The sequence below is a fragment of the Dermacentor andersoni genome, chromosome 1 (genome assembly GCF_023375885.2).
Source record: "Dermacentor andersoni chromosome 1, qqDerAnde1_hic_scaffold, whole genome shotgun sequence".
Lineage (NCBI taxonomy): Eukaryota > Metazoa > Arthropoda > Arachnida > Ixodida > Ixodidae > Dermacentor > Dermacentor andersoni.
Window position 1 is genome coordinate 251474410 of NC_092814.1, and position 27759 is coordinate 251502168.

Below are 27759 nucleotides of genomic sequence, written 5' to 3' on the forward strand. Positions count from 1 at the left end.
CCAACAGCACGAAACAAGAGTCCGTCGAGAGAATATCCCAACTGGTGAAACCATATGACGTCCACTCATTGCGTGTGTTTTTGGGATTAGCAGGACATGTCAGACCTTTCATAAAAGACTTTGCCATAAAAACAAGATGACTCACGCGCCTAACGCAGAAAGAAGTTCCATTTGAGTGGGATGAGGAATGTGAGAGAGTCTACCGTGATCTGGTGCACAGAATCTCTGCTGACCCTATTCTACGCATACCAGATTTCACTTTACCCTTTGAACTGAATACCGACGCCTCACATTATGGAACAGGTGCAATCTTGTACCAGAAATGTCCAGAAGCATCCGGCCGAGAAAAGCGACATGTAGTAGGCTACTACAGCTGCACCCTCAAGCCACCTGAAGTCAACTACACCACTACTGAAAAGGAAGCTCTTGCTGTCCTTAAAGCAATTCAGTACTTCCGTATGTACCTAGAAGGTGCGAAGTTTACTTTATTCACGGATCACCAGGCACTCACTCATCTTTTGAATATGACCCAACCTAAGGGACGTATCGCCAGATAGTTTAACTACTTGCAGCAGTTTGATTTCACCATCTCCCACAGACCTGGACCCCTTTTGACTGATGCAGATGTATTGTCTAGACTGATGATACAGGCCAACAAAGAACAGTCGGAAGAAATCAATGAAGTAAAATTGTGGGAAGGCACTGAACAATTGATTTTTATGGAAGGTCGCTATCAAGTCCCGCCAACGCTGGTTTCTAGGGTGTTTTATTTGTATCACGATAGCCCAGAATCTGGAGGACACGACGGATTTTGGCGCACCTACAACAAGCTAGTCAAGAGATTTACGTGGCCTCACATGAAAGAAGACGTCAATCAATACGTTCGTTCATGCCACATTTGTCAAGTCAACAAAGTGAAATATAAGCAGCCTACGGACGCCATGATAATACCTTGCCACTCGAACGTGCCTTTTGAAGTTATACACCTGGATTTTGCCGAGCTAAATAAGAAACAAGAAGGAGTCCGAAAAACGCAAGCTTTTCTTCTGGCCATAGATGAGTGCACTAGGATGGTCGCGGCACGGGCAGGAAAAGAAGATGCGAATAGTGTCATCGCCCTCCTCCAACGGGATATGTTTAGGACAACCAGGACGATCGTATGTGACAACGGTTCAGCGTTCAAGAGTGAAAAACTAGCAAGATGGGCTCGAGACCACAATATATCAAATTCTGTGCGCCATACGATCCCGCGGCGAATGGGCTTGTAGAGCGTGCTATACGAGATGTGAAACAATCCATCAGGATGTACGATAGTTTCCCTGGGGGATGGAAATGCTCTTTAGAAGCAGCTGTAAGACGTCATAATCGCTCCTTCACCAGTGGCTTGGGATGCAGCCCGCAGTTCGCTTCTTCAGGAGAGACGCCTATTCTTCAGGCGGACCGTGAACTGGGGCTGTTAGAAAATCTCAAGATCGTCGAGGAGAGGAAACAAAAATCGCAGGAGAAGAATGAAAACGAATGAAAAAACATTTTGACAAGAGACATTGCTCAGATATCCCAGACATTCAAGTCACCAACCTCATTCTAGTTAGGAAAGTAGTAAGAGAATCCAGTGCCAAATTTTATGGTCCTTACTCTGTGACAAAGACAGCCACTCAGAAAGGAATATTGAAGACTGTGGGGTAGATTGGTGAACGGGGCTCAGTTGAATGTGCTTCGAATGGAAACGTTTTCAAGTATTACCCCAGGAGGGCTTAGCAAAAGAAACCTGGAAGGGTGAAGCGGTATGAGCCTTCGAATAGGAGATGAAGAAGCGCGGGAACCGGGGGACAGGAGAACAGAAGAGGGAAGTGAGAATAAAAGGTAGACGAGATGGACGCCAGTTCCACAGCAATGCTTTACGTCTACTGTGTCCTGTAACTAGGAACGCTATATATATATATATATATATATATATATATATATATATATATATATATATATATATATATATATATATATATATATATATATATATATACACATATATGGTTCAGCGTTATCATCAACCCGAATTAACGAAAGAAACTTGGCCAAACTCTATTTAACGAAGTTTTTCCTGAAGTAATTGATTAAAAAAGAACGGTGATTTCTTTATAATTTTGACACAGACGGGTTCTTCTTCGGGCGTGCACTCTAAAGCTATCGCGTCCACATATGTAGGCGCCATGGTCACATCCCTAGCTTTATTTTGACGAGGCTGCACGCCGCACTCATGCACGGAACAGCCAACCCACCTCGGTAGGGGCGGCGGTGGTTTTTCATGTTTTATGCGACAGATGACTGGATTCTCGGTTCTACGATCCCTTTCTTTATTTTACGAACTTCACAATTTAACGAAACCATTCGACTGTGATCATCCCTTCGTTAAATCAAGTTTCAACGGACAACATGGGGGACATTATCTGCAGTTCTTAATTGAATTAAAGACAGGCAAAAAAAAGTCGCAGTTTCTTCCGAAAGGCGAAACATCGATTGCGATAATAAATTACTGAACAGCTAGCTGTAGGAAGGGTAGTAGTTTTATCGGCAGTATAAATTTGTAAACATAGGCATACTAACTAAATTAACAAGCGTGGTGTGAAGCGTGCACAACCAAACGTGAACGTATCTCACTCGGTGACCGCGGAAACTCGCTGTCAAAACGTCGAACTGAGGAAGTCTGGCAACGAGCATCGAGCGAATTGACATTCGTGCTGCGTCTCGCATCAACGTGAACTAAGCCGTGGAAACGCAGCGTGCGGCGGACTTTGTCCCCGTCGCAGATGGCTTTCAAGATACAGCGGCCCGGGCGGGCGCACGCGGCCGCCCAGGCCGTCTGGAGTAGAAAGCCCCCTCCCCCTATCCCTACCCTCCCCCTGGAGCTCCGTGTGCGACGGAAGACGGCGCACTTCCTCCCCGCTTTCTTCGCTTGCGTTCGCGAGATTGAACCGCGATCGCCAGCTCACCCTCGCACGCTTCACTCGCACATTCAGCAAACGGAGTGCGGCGGTGATTTTGTCGCCCTTGGACTTTCTACGGAACCTCGCGGAGACGGCGACGGCGACGGCAGAAATGCGCCTAGAGTGTCCATATAATTGCTATTGCAATAGGAAATTGAAGTGAAAGTGGATGAAAGAAAGCACAAGCTGCAGGTGGGATACGAACCCACGTATTCGCATTACACGTGCGATGCTCTTATTGAGCTACTGCGGCGTCGTTTTCCCATCCACTTCCCAACCACATATATATATATATATAATATGACTTGAGTGAATGTACGGTGATGGTATTTATGACGCCGTACTTTCATTGTTTATTTTTTTACTATGCTTCACCCTTACACAAAAATTTAAAAATTTAGCTCTGGGGGATAACAATCGCATTCTTGATGAAGGCCCTACCCCGGCTGAAACGTCGAAATTCACTGTTTGCTTTTGTTTTTCAAGGTGCGTCTGCAGTTCGTTCAATATACATATACATTGGTGTGTGTGCGCGTGTGTGTTTGTTTGTAACGAGCAAACGAGAGCAGCATACCCAGGTCACTGTGGAATATAAATTGTGTCAAGCACTGAGATGGATATATTGTATTACTTTATTGCAAAACTAGATGCGTTAATTGGGCCATGGCTATAGGAATCCTGCCCCACGTATACTTTGAACAATGAAGCGACACACTTACAGGCAGAAAAGACGCGCACTAGAGAAAGAGGAGGAGGAAAAACATCATTTAACGGAAAAAAGATCTGGCTAGTGGGCGGGGTCCCTAGTCCAGGACTCCGTTGGTTCTGCCCGCCGTCTTGGCCCTTTCTGTCAGTCACAGCTGATTATTAGGGATAGAGCTGGCAAGTTCACTCTCACACTGCTTGCTGGTTGGACTGTGTATTGGATCCAAGTCGGGGTTATTAGAATGTATTCTGGGGTTTTACGTGCCAAACCACGCTTTGATTTTGAGGCACGCCGTAGTGGGGGACTCCGGATTTATTTTGACCGCCAGGGGGTCTTTAATGTGCCCCAATTCACGGGACACGGGCGCTTTTGCAATTCGCCCTCATCGGAATGCGGCCGCCGCGGCCGGGATTTGCTTCCGCGACCTCGTGCCTAAAGGGACACTAAAGAGAAAAATGATTTCTTCTGCATCAGTAAATTACCCTTCTGCGACACTAAAAACACCACTCTTACCACAATAAGACGCTTGGCAAGCAAGAAAAAGCGCAAGAACGAAAGACGGGTGGCGACGCCTCCTTGAAGTTCCCGCACCGGTCGCTGTGACGTCATGGATTTTGATGGCAGCTTCTAGGGCCTACTTACTTATATAGCGGTACAGATTTACTACATTGTGTTCTAAAGGAACCAACCATTAAACATAGCAAGTTTCGGGAACCTTTACTCAGCCAACGCGGCCCAAATGCGAAAACATACTTTGGAATCTCTGACGTCACACTGACGTAACGGCGTCGGGGATTCGGCGCGAAATTCAAATACTGATACTTCGACCTGCATTTTCACATCTGATAAACTGTTATTTTGAACTGACTGCCTGCAGGGTCTCAAACAATGCTTTATTAGTCTAAACTGATTTAGTGTTTTGCGTTAATGTCTCTTTAACGTCGCAAAGACCATAGCCGCTAAGCCACCGCGGCGGGTAAGTGGGTCATTAGACGCAGGCACAAATAATTCTATGGGTGCCGGTCGAATGACCACTTGTTTCTGTCCCTAATTGTGCTTTGGTTTCCGTATTTCTCCTTGTGTAGATCGAGTATTCTACATTTACTTTAAAAATATACAAGCAAGGTCTGACTTCAACAAAGAGCGCCGAAAGTTTGGTCATATTTTGACGCCCCCTACTCCGCCCTTTATATTGGGACAACGGCAGCCAGTGAAAACTCAGTGAAAGAAGCGAAGAAATATACCTGCTATTAGGTATAGCTACCGTCTGTTTCGTGTTATCAAAACCAATCACTTGAAGACTCGTCGTTTGAATGGCCCCGCAAGTCATTCAGGCGTGCTTTTCGTGCGAGAAAAATACGGCTAGCGCTTTGGTCTTGGAGTGCGCTGTCTTTTCCCGGCTGAAGTTTGGGGTTGCATGAAAGTAAACTTTAGCACGGGTAAATTTGAACACGTGCATTGTTAACTCTTTCCTTAGCGGGCTCAAGGAAATGGTTCAATTTGATCGACAGTTTTTCGACACGTCGTTAAACATTGCCGTTGGAATACTTAAACGAGCAATGCCATTAAAATTATGAAATGATGGCTTCAAATATTGGTCAGGTTCGACAACTTTTGGCAGATTCAGGAGGAGCCTGTAAAAATAAAACTTTGAAAGGAGGTATCGTCGAAGACTAGTCTTCAGTGCGGTTCGTATTTCCCCGTCTAACGATGCGAAGTTTGCGCTTTCACCCTTAAAACGGTTGCACTCATTGGGGTGTATATTTGTCCCACAACAATAATCGTCATCTGCATTGCTTGGGTTTCCTTTTCTTGAAAATTCGGCGCTCGCTACTTCCCTGTCGTGAATGCTGTGTCACACTGATGACGCACATGCCGTTCGTGACTGGGAAGTATCGGGCTTGCAGCGTTAAAGAAAGGAAACGCGGGCAAGACAGATGACGATTATCGCTGTGGGACAAGATAAGCCCCGAAGGGTATAAATTTTTCCAAGAGTGTTGGTTGACTCGGCAACATAATTAAAAAAATTATGAAGTTTTCCGTGCCAAACACACTTTCTGATTATGAGGCATATCGTATAGTGGAGGACTCCGGAAATTTCGACCACCTGGGGTTCTTTAACGCGCACCTAAATCTAAGTACACGGGTGTTTTCGCCCCCATCGAAATGCGGCCGCCGTGGCCGGGATTCGATCCCGCGACCTCGCGCTCAGCTGCCCAACACCATATCCACTGAGCAACCACAGCGGGTAACTTAACTTTTAAATGACAGCAGCAATGAAAACACGGAAGCTTGTGTCGGGTTGCCTAATTTCTCGATCCGACGCCTACGTTGCTTTAACAATGTCTCAAACATCTGTACATGCACAGGAGCGCGTGCTGTTTTGATCCTTTTATTCGACTAATATCATGGGCAGGTTTTTTTTTTTCCCCCTGTCGTGGATTGCTTTTATTCATTAGCGTTTTCTCGCCCTATAACTTATTGCGAGCCATCCTTGCCGTCGTGGGCAGTCGATTTTAGACCGACCTTCGGCATTACCTTTATCACCACCCTAATCTCTTACTTTGTGAGCACCGCGTGTGCAAATGGCCTTATTCATTACTGTGCAATATTGTGAAGCACTGCACATTACTGTACAGTACTGTACAAGTACTGCACAAAGCACGCGAAGGCGCCAGCGCCAGTTCAAGGCGCACTGGGCCGGTCAATTATGAGGAGGCTTGTGAATGCTCCCAGCCTGGAAGCCATGGCTTCGAGAGCCTGAATAATGCAGTAGGGAAAGGAACCATGTGCTTGCTTCAATGAGCAAAAACAAATGCTCCCTGCACAATAGGCGCAATTTGCGAAGCCATGCCTTTCCCGCATAGCATGGTCATTATTTGGACTAAGAAACACTCCATCAAATCTGTATAATTTTTGTGGCTTAACAAAGTTAAGGGACTATATAAGACCAAGGCGTATATTTTTTATACTGCAGATTTTATTTACTCTGAGTACTTATAATAAAAATAACAAAGTATTACTTTCATACGGGTTCATTGAGGTGCTTCATTGAAGTTTCTCACATGATTTCTCAAAAACTCTCCGAGCAAGTGTTTCTGCCTTACTTCCATTCAAAACACCAACGATCACAATACAATTTTAAGTATCACGGTATAGATTGCGACTAATTCGTCTTGAAATAAAACTTTAAAACATAAAAACATCAAAATGAACTCATTTCTATAGGTAAGGAAAGAGTTCAACTTCCTGCTTCTTTTTTTTCACTAACTAAAATGCCGACAAGTTTCCTTCCCTCTCCTCGTTTTTCCCATACACTTTTTTTTCACTTATCTCTCAATCTTTTTATCACTTTATGGGCCTTTTGCCGGTTTGAAGCGGTAGACAGGATTAAACTGTGCTCTTCGCTCTGTGCTTCCTCTTCGTTATTGTCTTTGTGTTCCCTGCCTACTCCCGAATGGCAATCTGACATCCACACCACGCTTCAGTGTCTCTCTTTCGTTTACAGTAGAAAGCGGTTCACAATATATGCGAAAGATGGCAGCTGGTATTTGCTAGATATATTTATACGTAATGACTCTTCAAGATTATTAATAATACATAAAATGATTTATGCATACATAACGCTCTTCTGCTGGTTATGCTGCACTTTTTTGATGCTGTTTGCTTGAAACGATATCATAAAGAATGTATCGGCTAAACGTCCTTATGCATCCCGGCGAATGTAAAGCCGCTTTCGTCTGCTGCATTTAATGAGCCAAAACAGGACAGGAATCCCTTCGAACAAGATAGAACGACAAATTGCCAGGATTTACTATTAGCGACTTTCTGAAAGCCTCCGGCGCTTCCCGCATTGGATTTGAACAGGGCGTTTTGCAATCGAAAGACAACGGACCGGGGCGGCAACAGCTTCGATGAAAAGTGCGCGGCTGCGAAAAATTGGCGCGTCGATTTTGTCTTTTTCCGGATAAAAGGCAACCTGAGAGCACGGTCTGAGGCGACTCATCGTGCACGGCTGCAGGCCTGACTCAACGACAAACGGAACAAAGAGCCGTCATATTTCCAGCGCGGTGGTGCTTGCTCACAATCGACCGAAGCTTTGCTTCTCGCGCGGCATCGACACAGCAAGTTCGGCCCACAACAAAACAGCCCGACAACACTGACAACATCCTCCACCACGTGGTCGGCCGGCCGCTCCTCGCGATTTCAGCGTTGCGTCCTGGAGCTACCCGCTCTGGCTGCGACTCCGCCGCCGCCAGGGTAGCGTCCGAGTCGCGGCCGCGCAGCCAATCAGAGCGGGCGCCGGGCGCGAGTCTCGCGCGACGTGCGCCCCCCCGGCAGCAGCCGCCAGAAGGCGGCCAGATTGAACGCGGTGCGTTGGCCCGTAGCGGGGCGCCGGGACAACGCCGCCACGGTTCTCGAGCGACGCCGACCCGCTCTTCTTCCGGCGGCCGCGCGCAGTCGCTGGCTGCCTCGTGACGCGTGTCTTCGACGGCATGTGCGCGTGATGCACGGCGACGCCCGCAAAGCGCGGCCCACGAGGGACGACGACGACCCACCGCGGCTCCGCATTACTGCGTGGCACTGAACGGATTTGTGTGTCTCAGCTACGACCATGTGCGACCCGAGGACGGTGATCGAAGGATCGCTCAAGTACCGCGACGGCCGAAAGGTAAGCTGCCACAACCTTACTTCTCTCTCTGTCTTGACCGCAAGCTCGCCGAGTGACCGCGTAACAGGAGAGCGGTGTATTGGTATACCTGCGGGGTCCTGATAGGGAGGTCCAGTTTTTTTTTTTCCAGTTACTATAGCACACATATTCACTAAAAACCAAGGCGCCCTTTGCCTTTCATGCTTGGCATCAGAGGTAAACTTTCGTGCGAAGTTGGCTGGCTTGCGGAGCAGAAAACGACGCACGCTCTGTTGCCGTAAAATCAGTATTTCTTTTTATTTATGGTCACTTTTCTTCCACGGAATTGTGAATTCGCCCCAGGTACAGTGAGAATAATCTCTTTGATGAAATATAGTCAGATGATGATGAAGATTATCAGTCAGAGAGAGAGAGAAACAGGCGATTTTTCCTGCATGGGCATATCTACGTGTGCCTTATACCTTGCATCATCATCATCATCATCATCATCATCATCATCATCATATATGACAGCAAAGAAGATATGCGCAGCAGACACTAAACACAACCTTCTCCTGTTATTATTATTATTATTATTATTATTATTATTATTATTATTATTATTATTATTATTTATTATTATTATTTATTATTATTTAGTTAACCTCCTCGAACTGAAACAGCTCGTGGTAACTTTGAGCCAATGTTGTCCCGGTGCAGGGCATGCAAGTAAAGCTGGAATCTTGTCGATAAACACCATTACAGCTTTCTCGAGCTGTCACGTGATCATTTATCCGTGGTTCCTTCCGCATTGATGCAATGCGCACGTCAACAACGCTGCATGACTTCGTCGCATTCTCTCTGGAGCAAATGGCCGCAAAATCTGTTATCAGCCTCCTTTCTTCGTGTCGCATACTATAGAAGATGCGTCAATTGGCGATATCATACGCACAGCAGGCGCTTCCGTAGTCGCACGACAAGCCTTAGACTGCGTGCTCGACTCTTGAGCCTACGCAAATCGGCCGTTTATGACGCGAACTGAAAACGCCGACTGCTTCTGTCATTCCGTTTGACGCCGCGATGACGAGTCGGTGTCACGTGGCTGGGAGTTCCCGGACAAAAATGACAATTTGTCAGCCTTCATCAGCGCAATTTAGGGTACTTAAGATTCTCTCTTCTTGGTCTAAACTTGCAGCATCATAAAATTTGATACTAATATTACTAAAATTTCTTAGTAATTTAGCTATTACGCACGCAAGCATACGCAAGGATACTTGAGTAAAAATAAAAAGGCAGGCGCAAACTCTCGAAATCTCAGGAATCATTTGTGAGGCCGTCGGTGGAAATGGCTGTGTACGCAGTGCCCTATTTCGTATGGCGCCTGTGAAATGTTGCTTATGTGAAACGCACAGCCGTCTAATGAAGTGTGACGACAAAAAAAAAAATGAAAACACGGTGAGCGCGTTTTAAAGAATACGTTTGTGATAACCCACGCGGCCGATTCACGCTGTCGTGCATGGACTTCCGATATGTTTCACAAAGAGTGCGACCTCCATTCTGCGGGGAGTGACATCTTCAATTAGCATATTTTGACAACTCGCTGTGACAACATCGCTTGACGGTTACAAAGCTCCTCCCCCCTCGCACATCACACTATTTGCTTATCTATTTCTTTTTCTCCTATCACTTCCCCCATTACTCTCGAATTTAACGCGCCCTCTGGTTAGCATCCTGCATTTGCTTTGTGTTCTCTTCATTATTTAGTCGAGTTGGAACACTGGGCGTCCACCTTGCCCAGACATCTCTAGTTAGCTTACACTGTTAACCCTGCCTAAGCGGTAAGATGCAGGATTGTGCGAAAAGCCTCCCCAGCGTAGGATAGCAGACCGTATTTTCCCTTATGGTTAACTTCCCTGCCTTTCCCCTTTCTTCTGTCTCTCTTTCTCTCTTTTTCTGTGCGAAAAGTAAATATAGAAACCAAGTCGCATAATCCTCTAGAAATGAACGGCTGCTTCACAATTAACACGAAGATATTCGCATCTTAGTATTTACAACGCATACTCTGGAATTGTGGACATTAGGGGGAAGTCTGCCAGCTCCGCCACACCATATGAAAGGTCACCGCGTGGCGCTTCATGACCTTTCATATTGGAAATCTCCACAGTGAGGTAATAAGCGCTTACGTATGTCACCCTGCGTTAACAGTCGGCGAGCTGAGCCGAGTGAGCCGACCCGCGGCGCAAAGAACAACGATACGCCTCGCGCCGGAATCGAACCAGCGAACTCGTGTCACAGCGGTCTCGGGTCGTCGAACAGTTCGTCCACGGCGCGAACGAAGACAGCGGCTCACGGTTGGGCCGGCAACGTTAATTTTTTTCCTGTGTTTTCGTAAACGTACAAAGGGCGACCTTTGCAGAAGTTTTCAATCGTTGAGAAATTCGCTACTGCTGACATCAGAAAGCGCCATCTTTTAATCCTGTAAAATCGCTCAAACATTCTAGTAATTCATAGGGTAGTCTCTTCGCAAATAATTTTTCTCTGCGCTATAAATGCATCGGAATGCCGACAGCTTAAACACTTCCATATTTCTATCTTCGTATGCAATATGGAACAGATTCTTGAATGAAATAAAACAGAGAGGGGCGGTATACCGCGTATGCGTCCCTAGGCACGTGACATCTGCTTCTTCGGGATATTTCCGGTTCGTTGCCCTTGATCTCAGTTGCTTGCGAAAGGAGAAGCTCTCCCATATGAAGTGCCCTTATCTTAGTTTATGGCCGATTGGAGCGCCGGTTGTCTGTGCCCCTTTTTCCTGCATTTGGTTAGGAAGTTCTCGTCATTGCGTTGCACAACTCTGAACACGGTTTATTAAAAGAACAAATGCTTAATTAGGAACACCTAAGCAGTGTGGTGGCTATCTGATGAATATTCGGAACGTGCGAGAATTCTACGAGTGACCAAAGCGTGCGGAGCATTATCAAAATTAATTTTAACGAGGCAGTCTTGTAATAAACTTGGCAACTCTGTCTGTACCGTCGTGGTTGGGTATGAAGTACGTGTCTTCTGTAGCGACGGCGGTACAATGAAAGTACTTTTTTTTCTGTGGATTAAATGGTCTGGACTGATATGACGCCACTGTTATAGCAATTAATGTTGTCATTATTTTTTTTTTTTCCTGGAGAGAACATACACCTTCAGCCTCCATAAATAGTACCACTGAAAGCTTGTTGCCAAATACCACTTACAAGCAAAATTTCAGTGTGGAGAAAGCCATGGTTTAACCGCAAATATTTGGCTCCCTCCGTGACTCAAAGTATAACTCGATGTAACTTTCAGTGCTTCATATCCACTATTTGCCAGATATCGCACTGTTGTGCTTCAATTACATGTTTGATAACATGCGCTTGTTGCCCAGTATGTAAAACCAGTTCGAAAGATATTTGAAGTTGCAGACAGTGGAGCAGATTGGAGCACGGAATCGAATATGATCGTATTCGATTCATTATTTGAAAGTCTATAACTTTCACGCATCCCTAGTGAAATGTGATTGACAATCCAAAGAGAATCAGAGGAGCCGTTAAGACTATTGCATGAGTTGTATCTCGGCTTGTCCCCGCAATTTTTGGCTTTGTGCAAAATTACGATCGTACGATGGCAGTACGTCTGTTGGCAGCACTCTATTGCGAAAGTGCAGGTCTCCTAACACTTGTCGTCTCCATTTCTCATCATAGCCAACATCGCTTTTAGCAAACTTATCCACATGTACTCCATAACACTTCATATTTTTTCTTGTTTTCGATACTCTGACTTTTTTCTGCGACAGTTTCAACGCTGCGCATTAGCAGCAATCGGCTCTTGCTCATTTTCAACTTTCTTTATCATAGCGTTCACAGTTCTATCTGCATAAATATTTCGTTATGAGTGCTCCACATCCGACACAGCTTTAAAACGATTCTTCGATTCAGAAGAAATGGGGCTGCTTACTGCTGAGTTAGTTAGTCAGTTAGTTAGTTAGTTAGTTAGTTAGTTAGTTAGTTAGTTAGTTAGTTAGTTAGTTAGTTAGTTAGTTATATAGCTAGCTAGTTAGTTAGTTAGTTAGTTAGAGTAAAACCTCGCATGCCAAAGAACTGAGTTCTCAAGCAGATATTAATAAACACTGGCATTTGTACGCAATCAGGGGTCAGTGATAAATTACTTTCGTGCCTGAAACAATTTAGCGGCGTCCTCTCGCATATAGCAATATTATCAATTTCTCTATGGGACTCCAAGCCTGCTTCTAATATTTAAAACGAATCAGTTATTACTGCTCTTAAAGCCGGTCGCTCACACGTATTTCCCTTTATCAGAACCGCGTCGTATTGTTATTACCACAGACACGGGCGCTTCCTGCTCCTACCTTTTCTTTTCAATTTTCTTTAAAAGAGAGCGCGCTAGTATCGACGTCAGCCTCTCTAAACGCGAATTTATAGCGCCATTGGCATTTCAAATCCAGAAAACAGCACTTACGAGACATATATTTATTATACTATAAGGTATTGGCGGAAGTTGAGTTTGCAGCCATAAAACGGAACATTTGCGTAGAAGCATTACCATCTTATAGAAGAAGAGCTCTGTCTCGTCCAGCCGATGGGGTACTCGAGTAAGAGAAGGTAAAGCAAAGGTCTCCATCGCTGCTGAGCTATCTACTGGGAGGGAATTTTCGCTCTTCCTTTTTCTTTAATATGTCTCCGAGGAAACAAGCGCGTAGCCTAGCCGTGCAACGGCGGGTATGCCGCGGTGCTGCATCGGCTGGACGAACTCTCTTCGCGTCGGTTTTGCTGTCCCATGGGCGCTGCCGATGATAGCGGAGAGGCAACCTCTGCAGCGCGCCATCTGCATACGCCCATAATTGAATATGACGGTTTGCCGCATCCTTTGCTGCGAGTTTGTTACTCGTGGCGGCGGCCTCGCGCTCCGCACGTTCTCCCCTAGTGAGAATCGCCGAAGACGGCGGCTCGTCCATCAAAGTCTGCCCGCTTCCCTCGGCGCATGGGATGCAGCTTCTCTGTGCTCGCATTGCGGCCATCAAGGAAAAGCAGATGTGCCATCGCTAACCGCTGGGCCCGCGCTCGCGGAGGGAAGTTTTCTGCATACAAATTTATTCCGCACTTTCGGACCAGAGAGATTGCGCACTAACGGTCCCGTGAAAACGTTCCTTTAAACCTGACGCGGAACGAGAAAGAAATCGCAGGCGCTTGGGTTTCGTGGATTCAGTATGTCACTTGCATATTTACGATGTCTTCCATATATATATATATATATAATAAGCTGGTAAAAGTTCGTAACTGCAAGCAGAAACTTAGCTACAACGGCTAACAGCTCCCACAGACCGTTCCCACCTTTCTACCGGCTAGTTATAAAGCAAAGCAACACGGATGCATGGAGATCATGTAAGTTAATGCGACTACCGCGTTTCATGCTCTCTCTGATGCGTATCTTAGAGCAACATTTAGATAAACTGTAATGTATTTCATAATGTTTAATTAACCGTTTTTGTGTTTCCTTGTGGCGTACGTATAGGCAGACAGTAGGTTACAGAAATTTAGGCTCACATTGTTGTGTATTTATTCGAACAGATAGGCGTTCACCGATAAGAACTATGCAACTAAATGTGCGACTTTAGATATGCATGAAGTAGTAGGTACGCAAAACACATTTTGCACAGTGGTCAGTTTGTCGTGCGATGCATTTGGCTGGTCTAATGACCTGCAGTTTAACCTTCTTAATATGACCATGACGTGCTACGAATTGATGATGTAATGGTCGTCACGCGAAAAGTTAGTTCTCGTTTATCATAATTGGATCTCCTCTTTAGAACAGCAGTGGCCTAATAATGGTCATTCAAACAACGCTTATTGGCCGAATGCTGATCATGATAATGCAGCGGTGTTAGTAATGGTTGCGGCGTTTTTGAGTTAGTATTCGAGCTTGATTACTAATAGTTTTGTCCTTTCCACTTCGTAAATGTTACTAACACTACCATACTAACTGCAGTTACTAACAGTTAAATAACATACATGACAAGCAGTTCGTAATTGTAGTTAGTGGCTACAAGGAGCTTTCTTCTAATGGAGTAGACGTAAACAAATAGAGAGGGCGGAAGTGACAGCACGCTTCAACCCAAACTCTGATGTCGCGCATCTAAACTGACAGCAAAATTATTTTGCAAGTTTTATTTCTTAAAATATTTTTGGGCGCAGACATGGTGCCGAAGAATAATTTTAACTAGCAGCCTAAGCGCCCTGAATAAAAGGTCCGACACAGATGAACCTTTGTTAGAACAAGCGACGATGTTTGATATGCGTATAAGTTTTCCAAAATACGCGTCCCATAATCCCGCTGTTTGTCAAAAGAGATTCGGACTTACGGATTTTATGCTTTGACGGCTTCCGGTAATTTGTCACAAAGCGTCCAGTATATATACGCCGAAGACTTCTCAGCCCTATTAGCTTGCATAATTACTTTATAAACGACATGAGCCTGTTTAGACGCATGCGTAGATATTTCACTTTCACAAAAATGACAAGCGCACTTATACCTTTCTGTGCAGTCACTGCTTCTGTTTCGCGTCGGACTAACAATTTCCATCAATTTCTATTTCAGTGGAAGAGCCGCTGGTGCGTCGTCTCCAAGCTTTCGCCTGTGGCAGGTGATGTTGGCTGCTACTAATTTTTTTTTTTTTTTTGTTTCACGCTCGCTCATTGCCTTGCGAGAGCGAGAAAAAGAAAACTTTTTTTTTTTCGCTCTCGCATGGCTACGGAACACCTTCTGAGTTTAGCAAGTCGAGATGTTTTATCCACACGACCTTGACTTTCGTCATCAGCAGGAAACAAAACGTGACTGTGCCAGGAAATTTTGAATCAGCAAGGGAAGGAAAGAAGGAAAAGAAAAAGAAGGGAGACAGAAGATATGTGAGAGGTATTTCGGCTTAAGCACTTGACAGACCGTTGGCAGATTCACGCAGTGCAACGCTCTGAAACAAGCGAGCTATGGAATGAAACTCACCTAGAATATGGGACGTTTGTTTCGAATGTACGACTGAAAGTCCCCTTACTGCATCTCTGCGCTTTGTTAGCTTCTTCTGCATATTTAACCTATGCGTAGCCAGCATCTTGATACCTCCATTCCAGCTGCCCAGACAGAGCTGGTTAAACACTAAAAGTGATCGCATTGCTGTAGACTGTTGCTGTTATTGCTCGGATAAAAGAACAGAAGTCGTGGAAAGCCTTCTACATGGCTGGTCGTGTTTTTTGTGTCCTTTATTTCTTCTGAGCCAGCAACTAGAGACAGGATCTGTCACTGATTTGTTTGGTGCTTTGACTGCAGTATGTGCCACGCGACGCAGCTGTATCGGTGTATGCCTGTTTAAAATAGTCGAATATACCCTCGTTTTGGTAACAGGACTCGGTTAGTCATTGTTATGAAGGCTGTACGCGTGGCACATTCCGCGGTAAGTGGCAGCAGAAGTGGGAAATTTCCCGTGTGTCGGTCAAACAGGGCATTCTGAAAGCACGGTTACATACTGAAAGCTATATTTTCTTCTCAACAGAGCTAAACCCTCTCACAACGAAGCCTTGCCAGTTGTCTGAACTGCCTCAACGAAACATGTCAGTTGCCTGTACTGAACGTACAGCACCACATACTGAGGACATATATTTCCATTACAAACAACTTCCAGAGTACTAGGTCCTTGGCACCACGTTTACGAAGTATTTTGGATTGAAGTTGTCGCGCTGATAATCCACAATGCATTTGTGGCCACGCGGATGAAGACATACATATGATATGATACTGAAAGACGCCATCTGACACGCCCCTTGATGGCAATACACCACAGGCCCATAAGAACTAAAAAAGATTCTAGGCCCATGACCAACAGATAGATTACAAAGGCGAGCACTAGTGGCCCTCCAAATATTTCTAGTATTTAGTCTATGACAGCTGATTTTGCGCTCTAGGGTGTCATATGGCATCTGTTGTGATTTGTCTTTATTGTATGCGTGCTAGCTTTCCATTCTAATGTGTTCTTAGCTGTGCCTTCTACATTTATGTGAAATTACATCATGGTACAATTTGTTGATACGTGTGGTTAATTGTTCAAGTCACCTGACTGTCTGAATTTTTCGTTAGTGTTACCTTTCTTTTATTCAGTGCCCGCTTGTTATGTCATATTTATTGTATGCTTGTTCTATTAGATAAGGAGTAGCTGGTGCCGCCTAAAGGTGCCAACATCTTCTAAATATTATTTATTTAACAAAAATAACTTCCAGAATCCAAAAGTTTAAAATACGCCTCTTCAACGTAAGTCGAACCGTAATGGTCGTCCTTAAAACAATTATTGTCCAACTGGACAATACAATAGCGCTTGTCTTCGTCCCTGAGGCTGTGTGGCGCAGCGAGAAGTGGTACAAGGGACACAGAAAAAACGAGGACGAGCGCTTGTCCTCCTTTTTCTGTGTCGTTCGTCTGGCTTTAGCGCTGCACCACACAGCCTCATGGAAAACCAACTAGCCCAAACCATCACTCTTCTAAGTCTTCGTCCCTTCGTTTCTTCTTGTGTCCGTGTTTTACTGCGCTATTCAGACACCATTTCATAGACAAATGCGCCCAATAGTTGTTACCGGTAGATTGTGGCATCCTATTTTCAGTCAGCCGATGTAAGCGCCAAGTGTGTATGTGGCCTTTGCAACACTATCGTGGCCTCAAGAGTGAGCGCTTGCCCTGCATTTTCCAGAATTAAATGGCGCACCCAAAAAAAAATAAAGAGCCCACGTGCTCGTAGCACTGACAGGCGCCACTGGAAGCGCCGCTGACTATTCACAGTAGCAGGCGGCGGCGCGCGCTCTTGGTGCGATCTTTTTTAACCGTACGCCCTCAGCGTAGTGCCATTGAACAGTCGGAGCCTTTTCAATCGCAGCTGTTAGCCCATAGCTTAGCGTTCATAAGAAGTCGTGTCAACAACTCCTCCTTTAGCGGATCCCGAGCGCAGGCCGCCTCGGGGGACGGGGATCGTGTTGGCTTTTCCGCTCGGCGGCGCGGCTTCGGCCCGGGCTCTCGTCGAGGGGCGCTCCCTGACGGCTTAGCTGGCACCGTATCCCAGCACGCGGCGCCAGGGCCGATCGCTTAGCGCCGCCGCTCGTCGCGACGAGCGCCCTTTCCGCTTTGCGGCAGGGCCGCCGATGCAGCGACCCGTTTACGCCGATGGATTAGTTCCCAAATGGAGCCTGAGATTCTGTGACGACGGCTCGGTCAGTGGAGCGGAGCGATCGGAGCCCTCTTCCGGAGTCTTGTCTCTCGGCGTTGTTTTTGCCGGCGTTTATTGCTTCTCTCCTCATCTGACGAACGCCTCGCGAAACCCAACGGTGGTACCTTGCAGCTTAGAACAGGAGTCACTACCGGCATTTCTGCGACAAGTTTGCCCGTGAAGATGACAGACTGGAGTAGCAAGGATATACACAGGCAAAACATTCAGATCGGCCTGCGTGTAGACTATCCAGGCTACGCTACTACATGTCGCAAAATCTTGTGCCCCTCCCCCCCCCCCCCCACGCACAAAAAAACAAAAGAAACATAAAGCTGGCAAAAGCAGAAAACTTTCCATAAGGCACGCCGGGCTCTTTCTTTACCTTGCGGAAGGAGCTCATCACGATCTGCAGAATGTCATAGGTGTCCATCTCAGTTAGACACAACTTCATTTCACTTCATTACCTAAGGACCCCATTACGGGCTATTACATAAGAAGTTGTTATTCTACATTAAATGCAGGTGATACAAATGACGGCAAACGTATGCATACAAGTGGTCCTAAATATTGGCGGCAGTATCTCAAAATGTGATTGGGTGTGCGTTTGCAGTGTTTTCGTGGGAAGGTCGTTCCAGGCTTTTGCTGCACGGGGTAAGAACTATGCTTGGAAGGTACTGGTCCGCGTAGTACGTGGGCGGCCAACTTGGAGTCGATGACCGGTGCGCTCCGGGGCGGTGATTTATGGTGGATGATTAAAGGAATGATGATGTGGTGGCGTATGACGAGAGCTGTTAAGCCGAACCAACACCTCCTAGACAGAACAAGCCGTGTGCGCTTCGATCCATGACGTCATGCTTCCTGGCCCGACTGCCGTAGAACCTAATAAGGATGCTCCCGAGTGAGCCGCGGTGATTTTGACCGCTCTGATCACGCTGGGCTCTGATCACGCTGCGCATCCTTATTCCTCGACGTTAAAGGGGCGTATGACAACGTTACGCATGAAGCCATCCTCTCTGCTCTCGCAGAGGTAGGAGTGGGTGGTCGTATGTTTCAATGGATACGGAGCTATCTATCCATGCGATCCTTCTTTGTAAGCACCGAGGAAGGCCATACTTCTCTACATTATAGCTACCGCGGCGTCCCCCAGGGCGGTGTACTTAGCCCCGTGTTATTTAATCTAACACTAATTGCTCTCCTTGAGCACGTGCCAACCACAATCAGGCTATCAATGTACGCGGATGACATCTGCATATGGACATCTGCAGTAACACGCCTACAGTTGCGAGCGAGAATCCAGAGAGCCGCCACACAAACTGCTATCTACCTCCGTAATCGAGGCCTGGAAGTTTCCTCCGAGAAATGCGCACTAGTGCCATTTACGCGCAAACCCATGGCAAACTACAGTGTAACGATAAATGGCCAAATAATACGACGGGTCCGATCGTACAAGTTTCTAGGTGTTATAATCGACAGGGACTTGTCATGGAGCCCACACATATCATACGTGAAAAAACGGTTGACAGGCATCTGCCACCTGTTCAAGTTTTTCGCTGGCAAGACCTGGGGAATGTCGCCTAGTGCCATGTTACAACTGTACAGGGTGCTTTTTCTAGGATTTCTACGATACAGCTTGCCAGCAATAAACAACACAGGCAAAACGAATCTACGCACAATACAAAGTCTTCAGGGTCAAGTGCTCCGGATCTGTCTAGGCCTGCCTCAGAGTGCTTCAACAGTGGCTACGATAGCAATCGCTAGAGACCACCTTGTCAAGACCCACATTGAAATTGAAGTACTCAGGACCCATATAAGGCATCTAGCCAGGACTCCTCGTCACCATTTAGCCTCTCTACCAGCGGACAGGCCACAGACATCTTTCAGCCAAACGATAACTGCATATGATGAATCATTGCCAGCTTGTTTCACTCCGGCTGCGAGACCTTCGATCCCTCCATGGTGCCTCGCTCAGCCAAAAATCAACCTCGCAATACCTGGTATCTCAAAAAAAGCTGATCTGTCATCACCAGCCCTTAGACAGCTCACGCTACTATATTTGTACGAGAACTACCGTGACTCTACGCATATTTACACTGATGGATCAGTCCTTCCAAGCAGCTCCGCGGCGGCAGTCGTCATACCAGCGAAAGCTACAACAATTAAGTTTAAGACGACCCACGCGACAACATCGACGGCAGCAGAGCTCGCAGCGCTCTTTACTGCCCTTCTTCACATTGGTGATGAACCGCCACACAAATGGACAATATTCTGCGATTCGAAGGCGGCACTGCAGTCTCTACTGTCACCTTTACGACGCGGACCGCACGAACAGCTAATATTCCATATTACCGAGACGTTACACCATATAAGTGATGCAGGCCACGAAATAACCTTCCAGTGGCTTCCAAGTCACTGCGGTATTATCGGCAATGAATGGGCGGATCACGCTGCCCGCTCAGCCCATACTGAGGAGCGTCACGTCCCAATTCCTGTTTCTAGAACTGACGCGGCACGGAAGCTCCGCCTACTTGCTCGGCAGTGCACCGCGTCGCAATGGAATGAGCCACATTTAAGAAATACGCGACTGTACTCACTTGATCCAACATTAAGTCTTCGAGCGCCATCACAGCTTCGCCGTAGAGACGCCACGCTGTTATATCGACTTTGGTTGGGCGTTGCCTTTACTAAAGCCTATGCCTTCCGCATAGGGATGACCGACACACCAACCTGTGACCACTGCGGCCATGAAGAATCAATTGGCCATATTTTGTGCGCCTGCCCGCAGTACAGTCCACAGAGGGCATGCCTTAGCCACGAACTTGACCGACTGGACGACCAACCGCTATCCGAAAAAAGAATTCTACAACATCGAAAGGACCTACCTGCACAGAAGAAGGCCGTGCAAGCGCTTTTGCGCTTCTTGCGATCTACCGGCCTGTGTGAACGACTTTAACTGGAACGCCTTTTGTGTGTGTGTCTCCATGTGTGCGCGTTCCCTTTTTTTTTTTTTTTTTATTATTATTTTTTTTTTATTTTTTTTTCGTTTTCCTCTCTATCAGCTTTCCAACCCCTATCCCCCATCCCCAGTGTAGGGTAGCAAACCGGAGACTCATATCTGGTTAACCTCCCTGCCTTTCCTCTTCATTCTCTCTCTCTCTCTCTCTTGGTCCAAGTATCATGACGTCATAAAGCAGAGTGCACAGGCCTGCTATCTAGGAGGCGTTGGCCGGACACAGCTTTCAATGAGGAAATGCTAACGTCGAATGAATACGAGCTATAAATGAATCGAGAACTGTCGTCATAGCTTGCGCAACAACGCGTATGCGCCGCGCGAAGTGTAAAGACAGAAAAAATGAAACAAAGGTTTGTTGCTCATTCTAAATACGCGCGGTTAGAATATTTCGACAAAGAAGTTCACCTAGAAGAGAAGTCACGGATCATTTCAATAACCAGTGCTCTTCTTTCTGCGCAATACAAGGCGCCGTTGATCCGGTGAAGCATAACTAACGTTCAGTCATTTGAGACGTCTTCACTGGCAACTGAAAACGAAGCGTCGTCCATTTTAACGGTCAAGATATAGGGAGGAATGTCACCAGTTTTCGTTAAGCATGAAAGACAGCTTCTGAGCGTGGCCCATGGCCTGCTTGTATTACCTTGTCGCTGGGCGCCTTATCGAAAGCACTTAACTTGAAATGGAGCGGATAGTCCGGAAGTGCAATAGCAGCAACCGTTCTGACGGTTCACTCAAACGGCGGTTCTTGACGGGACACGAAGTCCATTCCTTCAAACTGAAATCTGTTTCGCCGCAACTGCGATGTTATTACTTACTGTATGCGTTATCTACGCGGTGCACAACTGACGCCACCTATGCGCGCCGTATAGTGCGCGATATACGTCCGTCTTCTCTCAACGTAGTACCCATGCGGAAGATGTGTACGCATCACCGAACAAAAACCAGGGATGCTATCGGCTGTGTCGCAGATTGAAACGTGCTATCAGAAGAAGCGCCGTCTGCTGGGGTGTTTGTTTTTCGCAGGCAGCAAGGACGAACAGGGGGGGGGGGGGGGCGGCTTGGGGATGGAGTGGGACACCCCGACGTGTTCAGTGGTGTGTGATCCCCGCGTGCGCTGCCGGCGGCGGGCCGATTTCCCGGGGGCTGCTCGTTATCGGGACGCGCGTCCGACGCCGCCGCAGCGGTGTGAGCGACCCTGGAGACGCGTGAGGGCCAGCTGGCCTCTGTCCGGAGATGCGCTCCCGCGCTCCTTTTGAACGCTACCGCCCTTCGCAGCGTGCGCGGCGGGGGCGCAAACGACTGCCGTGCGCGTATCAGCAGTCGCGGTGAGCTGCAAATCTCCGATGACTCGGCGACGTGCGTCTGACGTTTCAAAAGCTATCTCAAGCACAGCACGGCTGGTTGGAGCCCCCCCCCCCCCCCATCCATCTATTATGTATTCATCATCCGAGAACGCTGAGCATCGCTTAATAAATGGAACTACAATGCATTTGTTATGGTCAACCTTCGAAAACTAAGGGCCGTACAATATGAAAAAAAGAAAGAAAAGAAAATGTGCTGGAAGAAAGGTGCTTCATTAATTTGCTGAGAGGCTTTTGTAGTATTGAAATAAAGAAAAATAACCTCCTAGGATGAACTTTGTGTGTTCAAAATGTCTCATTCTTCCGAATGGTCTTTCTGATTCGGAGAATAGTGTCACTGTATGTGTAATAGACACTCTCTCTCTTTTCTACATGTATCTTTCCTGTAGCTTTGTTTCTATTTTGTCCCTGTCACCGTTGCAATACATACCTAGACTCGTATTAAGTTATCTTGCGTAAGTGCAGTCAGCGATTGGCCATCTCCGCGACGATCGTTCCGTTATCACACTGATCGCTGTCACAAATATCAGGTACTCGAAGGTCGGTCACTAAGAAAATTAAAATTTAATTAAAGTATGGGGTTTTACGAGCCAAAAACACGGTCTGATTATGAGGCACGCAGTGGGGGGGGAGACTGCTGAACAATTTTGCTCATTTGAGGTTCTTTAACGTGCATCCAATGCACGGTACACGGGCGTCATTGAATTTCGACCCTATGAAAAGGCGGTCGCAGCGGCCGGGATTTGATGCCGCGACCTCGTGCTTAGTAGCGCAACGTCATAGCCAATAAGCAAGCAACCACGGCGGGTACTAAGAAAATCCTCTTATATAAGATAATTTGCACAGGGGCCCTGACGTAATGCTCAAAAATAGGGTCTTGATTCACATATATATTTTTCACTTGCCAAGGTGTTAGGCCCATGGCCATCAAAAGTACTGCATCGCCAAGCACTAAAAGCACTTCAACGCTTCTTTGAAGACGCTGGCATTTGCGGCAAATATTGCCTCTACTGCATCGTGTGAAAGTGTAACTAATTGGCGGAATTGGAACCACCTTGTGTGCCCCAGACGACCGTCGACTATGTTTCAACGAGAACTTTTAGAGAGAGATATTACTCTTAGTGACGTTGCATGCTCTTATGTTTTATGTATTACCTAATGCGAGAATTTATAATTTTTTTATATGTTTTACCCCATGTTATAAACCAAGCAAAGAGAGGTAGCTGTCGCCAGCAAACGGCGACAGCTCTATTTTCTTCTCAATAAAAAAGACGAAAAAAAAACAGGATCTAGCTTTCCGTATATCATGCTTTCTGAATCGACATGCGTGTTTATTGTGATGGTATGCATGGTTATGACTGTGCACGTAAGGCATACGACTATTTCGTATTAAATATCGGGAAAGTATAAGCTGTTAACGAAAGGACAATTTACTCGACTGGTGGCACATTGCCTTGATTATCGCAGCAGAGTAGCGTTAATCAAGACGTGAATCGGGGGGAAGAGGAAAGCTGGGTATAAAGTTGACAAAGAGCATGATAGCGAAAAGGATCTCAACCAGATAGAAGCAAGGTTTGCTGCACTAAGCAAAAGAACACAATGAACAAAGTTCTGAGATATGATAAACACAGGGATGAAGGGTCTCTTACAGGCTCGTGCAGAAAAAGAGGTAGCAGAGTCAAAGAAGCTCCCAAAACGACACAAGATTTAAATAATAATAATAATAATGATAATAATAATAATAATAATAATAATAATTGCGCATGTGCGACTATTCGAATCTCTCAAATACCGAATCCAATAGTCACTATTCATAAATGGCATATTTTTCGAAGACCTTTCGAATATTTGCATACCTCAAGTGCGCCCAAATAAACATAATTTGAGCAAAAATACGGTACATCTTCAGCCCTGTGGACATAGTATAGACATTATACATGAGAACTTGCTTAGTGGAGCAAGCTACGTCGCTTAGGTAGCCATACTTTAAAGGGTTTACAGCGATCATTCGCACGCTCTGAATAGTCCTGTAGCATGCGACGGAACTATTTGTTTGCTCCTAATTTGTGCTTTTAATAAACAATTCTTCATAACCTACTACGTAATGACAGAAGCTTGCTAACACTTAGAATACTTGGATGTGAACATCGTTTTATATTGTGATAAGGACTGTTCGTTATTTGTAAACTGTTCGAAAACTATTCGATATTCGATTCGGTCTCAGAAATCGCTATTCGCACACCACTAATAATAATAATAATAATAATAATAATAATAATAATAATAATAATAATAATAGGTTTATTATCGTGGCTAGGAACAACAGTAATATAACAAGAATGATGATGATGATGAATGCGTATCGCGAGTCATCACAACAGCGAGTGCATGTTGGAACGCTTTCTTTTCGCTCTCGCAGCTTTCACTAAATTGGCTGCAGCGAAAGGAATAATGGAAATCTAATAAACAAAGAAGAGCGTCGACCACACGAAGCCGAGATACGATGAACCGTTGAAGTTTGAGAGGAGGGCCAAGTAATCTCCTCTTAGTTAAAAAGTAGAATTGATTACGAATGAATAAGTGACTACAGAAAATTTGAAACATTGGTACACCGGCTGCGTCTTGGTACTGCATTTACGAAACACTTCTTGTACAGGATAAAACGTATCTCTAGTCCGCAGTGTTCTTGTGGCCATCCAGACGAAGATGTGCATCATCTTCTTCTCGAATGCACGAAATACGATACACAAAGAACGGTACTGCAAGCTAGTTTGTTTTTATTAGACAGAAGACCATTCACTCTTAAAAAGATACTTGGCCCATGGCCAACTGCGGGCCTTCAAAAGAGAGCACTTCTTGCTCTGAAAAAGTTTTTAGAGGACACCAACATTTTGAGAAAATATTAAGTATCAGATGATCCGAATACGCTAAATGAGTTACATAAACGTTGTTCGTGGTTCATAATTGGTTTATGGGGTGATCGCATCTTTTACGCAATATGTTTAATTCTGTTCTGTACTTGCAGTGTATTTCATGTGTTGTGTGTTTTGGCTGTTCAAAACATCTGACTTTATATATGCGTACGTGGACTGAACTAGTGCACAGAACTTTGCGACTCATGTACTGCTGGACTGTATATTTTTTATTGATCCGGTCTTCTACTGAGTGTTATACTTTGTGTCGCTATTCTTCCTTTGTACGCAAATTTGTTTCGTTTCCCAAGTGACAAGGAGTAGCCGGTGCCACTATAAAGGCGCCAACCTCTCCTAACATTCACTTCAATAAAAAAAAAGGTTAAATTTGTTATAAGCTACATATTCTTAGGAAAGACAATCGGAAATTCGTAGGGCATCGCACGCGTCATGCTGAGGTTGTGCATTCGGCTCCCACTGGGGGCAAGTTGTCATTCCTTTTCACCTTTCACTTCCCATTTTGTGTACTAAAATTATGAGGTGCATCGGAAATTAAACCCTCATTCATTGTTAATTCTACATTTCCTTAGCATCATGTCTGTTTCGGTTGGTCATGAAGTAAGTGGCTTACACAAGCAACGAAAGAAGACAAGAGCGAGGCGTATGCTACAATGCTATTTGAGCACTGCGTGCGCACAGTATACTATATAGGCGCCCAGCAGGGCGTTGTTGCGTACTCCAGGGTAGCGTATCGTACTGCTGCCGAGTTGTAGCGACGCCTGCCTATCGAAGCTCATCCGACGTTACTTATTGGGTAGCGTGGCGTTGTCGGCGGGCTGCAGGCATCCGGTAGACCATGGCGACCGGGCAAGGACGAGACGATTTCTAGTGCGAAAATTGCACGGTTTATTCAAAGGTAGGTGAAGGATGATGAGAAAAGAATGAGGTGTTCTAAAAAGTACATTTCGGAGCCCCTCAAATAGGGAGGGATCTTGCTTCCGTCGACGTCACGTGAACGGCACAGAGTGATTCGCGGAAAGAGGGCCCCTCCCCTCCGGTTATACCGAGCCTCTGGTTATACCGAGCCTGCTGCAAGGAGGAGGGCGTCCCGCCTCCGGTTATACCAAGCCTCAGGTCCGGGAATTGCAGACGCTTGTCCTTCTCTTTTGGGCGTTGCTGGTTCGCGGAAGTTCCCCTGTAGAGCTTGACAGTTCAAGAAAAGGGTCCCTCTAAAGTCGCACAACACACACAAAAGAGGCCTGTAAACACTGCGGGGCTTCCGCCAGACCGGCAGACACTCGAGATGACCATGGCGAATTAGGAAGTCACGCTTCATTTCGACGAGGCATGGTGGGTGAAAGTCCTTTCTGCACGAGGTGCTAGACGCCAACCGTAACAGGAGAAGTCACGCTTCATTTCAACGAGGCATGGTGGGTGAACGTCCTTTCTGCACGAGGTGCTACACGCCAGCCGTAACAGCGTGCAACACTTGGGAGGTCTGGCGATGCCTACTAAACACTCTACTTGCGCAACGTGTGTATACGGCGGCGTCCAGCGCATCTCTTTACAGAGCGCAGTAAGCCGATTGGGCTCTAGTAGGACATTTCCTGAAACGAAAACACTTGGGACCTGACCACATCCGTCGGTGGCGCGGAAAGCTGTAATTACCATGTAGCGCAGGCGCTGCGATGATATTAAAGGGACACTGAAGATAACAATAATATGCGCTGTACTAGTCCATTCCTCTTCTGCAATACCAAGAAAGCCACTCCTCACGGGAGAGGAGGATCGATTAAGCCGGAGAAGGCGCCGGAACGAAAGGCGGATGGCGACGCCACCTCGCAGTTCCTGCACACCGGAATGACGTCGTGGTTTCCGGACGGCGTCTGCTCCCGCGCAGTTAACGGCTGGTCGATTAAGGTGCGCTTACAAAGGAGACAAAGGCAACTTGCAAATTTCGGGAAACCTTACTGAGCCACAACGACCCAGGTACGACAAAAAGTACTTTTGAAGCTTGCGACGTCACACTGCATGGTGTACCTGCGCTACGGTTTCGGCGCGAAATCCGAGAAGTGTAATTCTGACCTTGATTTTTTCTTCTAATGAGCCAATTACCGCGGACTAACTAAAATAGTGTTTTGCAAAATATTTTATTACTTTCAACTGATTTAGTGTTCTTTTTTTAGCGTCTCTTTAACGTTCAGATGAATGGTTCTAACGAAAGAATCAAACAATCTGGCGATCGTTGGCAAGCTCCTGGTTGTTTTTCTCCTGTTGACTATAGCCTCGCATCCTTTCCAACGTCATTTTTGGTCTTGACCAGTGCATCGCATGCCAGAAGTTCTTGGCAGGACTAGCAGCAAGATTGAACTTGCATCGCTCGATGGAACAAAAGTCGACTCTGTACGCAAAGAAAAGACAAAGCCCCCTCCATCTTTTTTTTTATATTGTAGTTGCTTCGTGGGATTAGTGAGAGTCCTGCGCAGATAATGTACGCCTCACGTACACTTTCTCACAAGCAATTCTTGTGATATGTAGCCTTTCTAGGGACCATTTCCGTTTTGTATCTTTAGTCCAGGGCGCCTGTGGACCAGGAAACACGATTTACTTCTTCCTTTTTTTTTTTCTCTTAAGGCTGCCGCGACATTCAAGCGCACCTAAGTTAGCGTGAAAACTAATCCGATTATGTGAACGCAGCGTCAAGATATATTCCATTAGACACAAGGGGCGAAGTGGGAGATGTTGCAACGTTTGTACCGTTTATGAACCGTCTTTGCTGCATATGTAGCGTAAGAGGTTTCTCTATATTAACGTTCCATCATCAGCGGCTCGTAGCGATTCTAGAAATCGCATTAATAATCAACGGGCAACGGCGA

At 46.1% G+C, this 27759-nt stretch overlaps 1 protein-coding gene across 2 annotated transcripts in view; it reads left to right on the forward strand.

Moving 5' to 3' along the window:
- Positions 1 to 8025: 8025 nt before the first annotated feature.
- LOC126548450 (uncharacterized) overlaps positions 8026 to 27759 on the forward strand; it is a 350331-nt gene continuing 330597 nt past the window's right edge. The window contains exons 1-2 of one of the 2 annotated variants that reach the window (XM_050196636.2): positions 8026 to 8359; positions 14960 to 15005. In XM_050196636.2, coding sequence (XP_050052593.1) covers positions 8303 to 8359; positions 14960 to 15005 — 103 coding nt within the window. In that variant the 5' untranslated portion in view covers positions 8026 to 8302. Of the gene's footprint in view, positions 8360 to 14406; positions 15006 to 27759 lie in introns of those variants that run through there. The other variant, XM_055063639.1, reaches the window with a different exon arrangement.